A 7,058-nucleotide genomic window follows, 5' to 3' on the forward strand; every position below is an offset into this window, starting at 1 on the left:
ATGATGTTGCTGATTTACAAAATGAAAAGGAACTTCAGAGATACCTAATGGGCAATGAATTTAAAAAGAATCTATTATAACAGCTACCAATTGTGGTGTGGAGAAAACAGAACTCACTCAGTGAAACATAATCTGGCAAGCTCACATATCTGGGGCACGATTTTTTTGAAGTAACAATGCCGCTTTCGGTGTTGGAATCAACTGCACAATCTCGAGGCTGCCAAAACATCTCTTTTCAGAACAGGGCTTAAGTTACTCAAAAGGAGAAACAGGCAAAAGGTAGATTGAGATGCTAATACAAGCATAAATGACGAACACAAAATTTTTCAGGCATTCTTCCATCTACAAATATCAATACAAAGCCCTGCAAGTTGTATCATCCTTATACGAGTCACCATAGAAATCCTTACAAAATAATACCAGAATAACTGACCTTAAAATTCTTATCGAAGCATAACCGAAGTTCCTCAACAGCATCACCTGAGCATTCCAATTCTGGAGTTGTATGGAAAGCATTTTGAATGGCTGAAATAATGCCTCCTAAAGGATATTTTTCCGAGTTAGATGCTACATATCCAGCTTCTCTGAGAACTTCCTGCATGACATAATAAATATATAAATCAAGCAGTGGAAAACATAAAAGAACAATGATATAGCCAGGAAGAGAAGAGACATCTGCTAAGCTATGGTGCCATCAGATATAGTCGCAATGTTATTTTCAAGTCATACAGGCTTCTGTTCCATGGAGATAAAATTAGTATGAATGATTTTGTGTTTGATTCCGTGGAGGTAAGGCCTTTTGCCCCTGTACACTATATTGATTACAGCAAACCAGGAGGGGTCATAGGAAGCATCAGTCAACTTGACTAACATGACCAAAAACTCATTTTGCTTATTCAGTGCAGGTCATGTCTCAGTTCCAGTATGAGTAATCTGTAATTGTCAGGAAAGCCTAGTTCGTTGCTCCGTTCCCTGAGAGATGGAAGGCCCCAGTTAAGGCAAAGATTGTATTAGACTCCACCTACCTTTCTCCACATCTATATCTAGATAATATATTTGACTTCTGTTCAATTATGCCAAAGAGTGGGGTATGCTTTTCTTTAATTATTATTTTGTAATAACATATCCAAAAGAACACGTGTTTTTTATATTTTGCCGGGGACCAGAGCTCCTAAAGAAGTATGAGCCGAAGGCGGAGGGAAGGACCAAGATAGTTAAAATGATGAATCGAACCTTTCCAATCTTTAACAGGTCCTCCATGTTAATTCTTTGCATCGGGGTGTCGGTTGGGGGTGATGACACTTTGTGGGGACAAAAGAAGTAAAACCATGGAGTGGGTTTCTCCAGTCTTTGGCACATGCTACATTTTAATTCCTTTATAGTGCCTATCATCGATGTGGAAGCTCCTTTACTGTTGGAAACAACATGAGGACAGGAACAGAACCTGTCAGAACACTTGAAGACATTTCTTCAGTAATAGGAGGCTCACCATCCCTAAGCTATGTGATCACATCATAGAGGATATTGTGTCTCAAAAGCCTATTTGATAACCAAAATTGTAGCTATTTTACGTTTCCAACAGTAGGTTCCTATTTGATTAGAGCCCTAGTTGACATTTGAGATGACCAATGCAAGAGATCAGATACTCGTGAGCATATACAACAAACCTGCATGAGGACATACAACTATTTAATGAACAGCAAAAAATTTAATGGAAAAGTGCTCTTACCGTTATGTTATATTTGAAATAAATATTAAGTGTCGTCAAGAAGTACTTGTATTCATCTCCTACAACTGAAGAGGCACAAGTTCCATGCTTTTCTGCAGAATAAAGAAAATAGTGAGAAGTCTTAGCTTCTTCTACACTTGATGAAATTCTTTTTGCAACACATTATGATATTTCAAATTCATTATATATTTCTATGACAAAAGTACTGCTAACACATGTCTATATGAAATCACTGCTTGAAAAGTTAAAATCAAGCTACATCTCACATTAATACCTGATGTTGGGACAATTGATTTAGACTTAGACTAGCTCCCTAGGACCAGATTACCAATTCTATGTCTTTATATTATCATGTTACTGGACAGATGAAGCATATGAAGTATGTAATTCACAAATATTTTCAAGTATGCCATACTCTGACATCTTGAGCTATATCAAAAAAGACCCAGGGCTCAATGTGATGATTGTGTGTGGTTTAAGTGTACTCCACTTCCTAGTTAGACAGACAAACACATCAGCCTACAGAGAGAGTAAAGCATGCTAGACCGCAATGTGAATAAATTTTATGCATCTTCCATTCTTCCTCATTTATGTCACAGCCTGGTGTCTTGTTATTTCTTGTTTCCAACCATCGGGCTCGAGGCTTTTGGAGGTCAGATTATGGGGAAAGAAAGAATGAAAGGTTGAGATGGATATAGCATAATATTATGATAAAGATTTACGAGATCAACCACGTTCCAATAGTATCATCTAGTAACGCTACAGGGAACTGAGTGGAGGTCCGGTTAGACATGCAAAAGAAAATCAAATGATCAACAATAAATTCACAACTCAAATTGCCACATATCATGCAGTAAACATCATCAGGAGCACATAAGTACATTCAGCAACTCAGTTTCCACTGACATCAAAATATACATATGATAAGCTGTACACATCAGATAGCAAAAGAAATGATAAAGTCAAAGGAGAATTAACACTTCAAGAAGATGTTTACCCCACTGTTTCCAGATGTTCCGCAGTCCAAACATGACAGAAACAAAGGAGTAATTATTAGTTCCATGTAGTATCATTACAAATTCTGAAGCAAAGCCAAGAACTAACAAACCTCATGTTCCCAAAATAATCCTTTTCCACCATGGCAGTTTGATGGAGAACTGCAGCTTAACGATGGCCAGAACTTGTTCAAGGCACCAAGCAATGTCGAGATCTGCAGTTTTCATAATTATAAGAATTAAAAAAGTATGCAGTTGTTGCCAAGATAAAAAAAAAAACCTATGCTTTTAAAAGGTAAATCTTCCTAGAGAATGACTGTGATTAAGTAGCATGTTACATAGAATTTAGGAATTAGGTAAACAATCGCCTTGTTCCCCATGGACAAAATCCTTCGGGAAAAAAGAAGGCAATGAGCACTGCTCTAGCGTATGAGATAGAAATAAAAGAAGGAAACAACACTGCTCTTCGGTATCAGATGTTGATAGAGGTAGTATCACAATCAAAAAACCTAAGCTTCAACTTTCCTTGCTGACTATCAATCTATATAACTAAACTAATCGGACAAACAGGATCAAATTTCTTTCACAGGATCTTGCCGTGATAACTCAAGATCATGAATATGCGCAAACGATTCATACGCACATGCTACATTAACATTTTGATTTTACTTATTTTTTTCTCTATATAAGCTTCTAGGGCCGTCATCCTACTTGGTATATTTAATCAAGACATATCAAGGTGCACTAAGTAGGAAACTAACATCTTCTCCATTACAGGAAAAATGATTGTCTCGACATCTGAATACTATTAGTGACCTCAGTTCAAAGTTATCCACCAATGTGCTTAGTAGCACCCTGTAAGTAGCTTCATGTCTTCACCAAAGAGGGCTCTCAAACCAAGTGATATATGCAAAACCCAATATAAGGCGGTAACAAGTGCATATTCAAACGGCACAACAACTTACTCAGATTTAAGCTTGGGAATATGTACATATGTCCTGGAATCTAAAGCATCTCCATATGTGTACATAGACTAAAAGACCGACGAAACTTATACCTCTTTAACATCGAATCTTTTACCATTGCAACATGCAGGCCAAGTTCCATCATTATAATCTGGCCAAAGTCCATCTGCAAAGAAACAAACATCAAGTGGACATTGCAAGTTAATCAGAAAAGCTAATAAAACTCTATTCAACATTATATTTATCTGCATCTTATTTGAGGTATAAATTTGTACCTATCTTCATTCCTACAATTTAACAAAAAAAATTAAACAACAAAGGCATGCATAACTTAAATTCCAAATTGCCACAAAGTTCATACGCCTATCCTAATTTCAATTTCAATAATGTCAAAAAATGGACTTACGTATTGTAAACCCTGTCGGCGCATTTGAGCTGGAACAAAACGGAAGCAAAAGTAAGTTCCATACAGCATTACTATGCAGTTATCTAGACAAAACAAAAGAATACTAAAGAAATGCTTAAAGTAGCACGAAGAAATAAATCACGCCAAGGGAATGCAGGCAATTAAGAATAGGCTCAACTAAGCCTGCTCCAAACAGTTCATGTCTTTGTAAGTTCAGTAATCTTTGAAATATTCAGTACATCCACACAAAACACATACAAGAAACATGTGAGTGTAAATCATATAATATGCAGGTAACTAGCAAACCACAGACGTCCAACATCAAGAACTTTAAACATCATTGGTTGCATTGCTATGGGGTCTAACTCTCTAAGACTCATCTCATAGCAATTCACAAAATCACACAAACTGCACATGTTTCCAATCATCTGGCAAATGAACCTCCATTCATGAGTCTCGCTCTTCCACTATAATACAAATTTCACACGCATTAGATACTTTAACTTAATAAACAAATCTAGGAAAAGGAAACCCTTTGTACAGCCACTTTTAACAATTACCAGAGAACACTCATCGTTTTTACTTTGCTTTGACATATGAATACGGCTTGGCATTATTATGCTGGATCCAAACATTTAAGATGGCATGGCAAAGCAAATCAAAATAGAACCTTCTTCGGTTTTAGATATAAAATTATAAGGTCAATGGGAACAGCAGAAATTAGTAAAAATAATAGAGCAAAGTGGATTTTCACTGTGATACTGATGTGTTTATGTGAGATCAGTTCAGCCAACTTTACTAACTCAGATATCCATGAAGTTATTAAATACTAAATCAGCTAACTTCCCCTCTTCAGAATCCACCTTCACAAATTACAGAACCAAGATACAGAACCAGGCTCTCGCACTACCAAAAATGTTAACAGTTCGCGAGACTTCCACAAACCATCCACCACCCAAAAATTAATCATAACCTTCATCTAAATTCATCCACATCCATCAACAGATTAAACTACTTTGCTCTTTTCATTAAATAGGTAAAATAGAAAAGTGGTTGGAGAAACTTCACCAACAAAATAGCAAATTTTTCAGCGGAAATAACAAGACCAATAAGAGTACCCTCGACAGCAGCCATTGGAGGAACAACAATGGCGAGTTCTGTGGCATACGGTACCCGGCCATTGGAGAGACAGCTTGAAGTAGTCAAACTCTCTCTGTTTATGCCCTCCCTTTCCCAACACTTCTCCTACATCCCCACCAGCACTGATCTCTACGATGCAAAACAATCCAATCCAGATAATTACCAAAAAGACCACAGATCGAAATGCGAAATTGAAGGGAGGCGCGACGAGGAGAGAAGCCATTGGGTGTGATCTGAAAATGGGATTGCTGTGGGATGAACACTTCGAACTCATTTAATAGCGGTCAAAAAGCCGGCAAGGGCAGGAAATTTGGGACTGTTACTGCGGTTGGGCTGTTAAACGAGAAAAAACATATACCGTAACGGCGATATACAAAATCTGTTAATTTTGACTAATAAATTAATTAATTTATTGGACGAAAATAAAATTAAAACTATTAAACATAATTCTTTAAATTATAAATTTTTTTTGTGTACTTATATCAAATATTATAATATGTTGTAGAAACAGCAATTACAGTTAAAAAGACAAAATAGATATCTTCCTTGAAGCGTATATATTCGCTCTCTTTAAGAAAATTTAAGTCCACTGCAACAAACTTTTCACGAATCTAACAATATCACTTTTGATTTATCTCCTCCAGGAAACATCATCCCGACAATGTCATACAACTCTAACCACTCTGGAAAAGTAGTAGAGTTCAAAACTCCACAAAAAAACAACACTTTCTAACAACTAATATAAATCTCTGTTATAATTGCATATAGTATTTGTGTATATGTGTGTGTCAAAATAAATAGAGTTATGCTTTGTTTAGCAGGTGTAAACAACATCCACTATTTTAATGTGAATTAGTGGACAATAATGTAACAGAAAGTGTGATAAATGAATAGTAATGTGCATGAACATGGTATAGTAGTGAGGTGTTGGTATTGAAGAATAAATGTTACAAATGTTATGATCATAGTCATCCACCAGCACCACTAGCTTCCATATAAATGGGAGAAATATGAAAAGACATGTATTTTATTTTAAATATTAAAATGCAATATGTATATATATACTAATAGAAGATATTTAGACGAAATCAAAATTCATTTGGTACTAACTAATATTTTGTTATTTCTGTGTGTAGCGATTATATTTGCGGCTAAAAAAATAACTTAAACGACTCATTAATTATTAAAAAAATTAATTGATAGAAGTTCATATGAGCTCAAATTTTTAAACTCAATAAACGAAGTTTAAATAATTTATTTCTTTTGATTCAATTAGTAGAAATATATAAGATGAATTTGAAAGTGTAAAATTACTAAAACTTAACTCTTATTTGTTTATTTAAAGCTCGCTGCAACTCAATTCAATTAATAACTCGTCTTGAAAATCATTTAAATGAATTTGCAAAAATAATATATTTTACTCAACTCAATTTTTTTACATTCTAATTACGATACGCTTACTCTCTTATAAAATTTAAATCTATAACACGCTAGAAACAAAATTTAAATATTTATTGTCTTTGTTGAAAATAACTTTTTGTTTAATATTTATGTTTTTAAAACCGTATATATTATTTTTTGAATAAAATTCGAATAAATAGCACGTTATTCATTATATTCAAATTAAAAAACTAAATTAGAATTTACAATTATACATATTAAACTATTTTCTCCAAATATTATGGTTTCGTATTTTTCTCCCTCACATTTTAGTTTTGTTTCAAAACACTGATAAATTTTACGATGATTAATTTTATAATTTATTTGTATTATGAAATTAATAACTATTGCAGAATTCATTAAAAAACCAAAATAAAAGTTTA

The 7,058-nt window shown here is 34.4% G+C and overlaps 1 protein-coding gene across 1 annotated transcript in view; it reads right to left on the reverse strand.

Moving 5' to 3' along the window:
* The window catches only part of LOC105170499 (ribonuclease 2), a 6,268-nt gene extending 725 nt beyond the window's left edge, over positions 1 to 5,543 (reverse strand). Inside the window, exons 1-8 of the mRNA XM_011091278.2 lie at positions 5,214 to 5,543; positions 4,096 to 4,124; positions 3,782 to 3,855; positions 2,838 to 2,939; positions 2,727 to 2,730; positions 1,730 to 1,821; positions 434 to 595; positions 118 to 217 (exon numbers count right to left, since the gene is read on the reverse strand). Of these exons, the coding sequence (XP_011089580.1) occupies positions 118 to 217; positions 434 to 595; positions 1,730 to 1,821; positions 2,727 to 2,730; positions 2,838 to 2,939; positions 3,782 to 3,855; positions 4,096 to 4,124; positions 5,214 to 5,509 (859 nt within the window). The 5' untranslated portion in view covers positions 5,510 to 5,543. The remainder of the gene's footprint in view (positions 1 to 117; positions 218 to 433; positions 596 to 1,729; positions 1,822 to 2,726; positions 2,731 to 2,837; positions 2,940 to 3,781; positions 3,856 to 4,095; positions 4,125 to 5,213) is intronic.

This window comes from Sesamum indicum, linkage group LG9 (genome assembly GCF_000512975.1).
Source record: "Sesamum indicum cultivar Zhongzhi No. 13 linkage group LG9, S_indicum_v1.0, whole genome shotgun sequence".
In the NCBI taxonomy this organism is placed as follows: Eukaryota; Viridiplantae; Streptophyta; class Magnoliopsida; order Lamiales; family Pedaliaceae; genus Sesamum; species Sesamum indicum.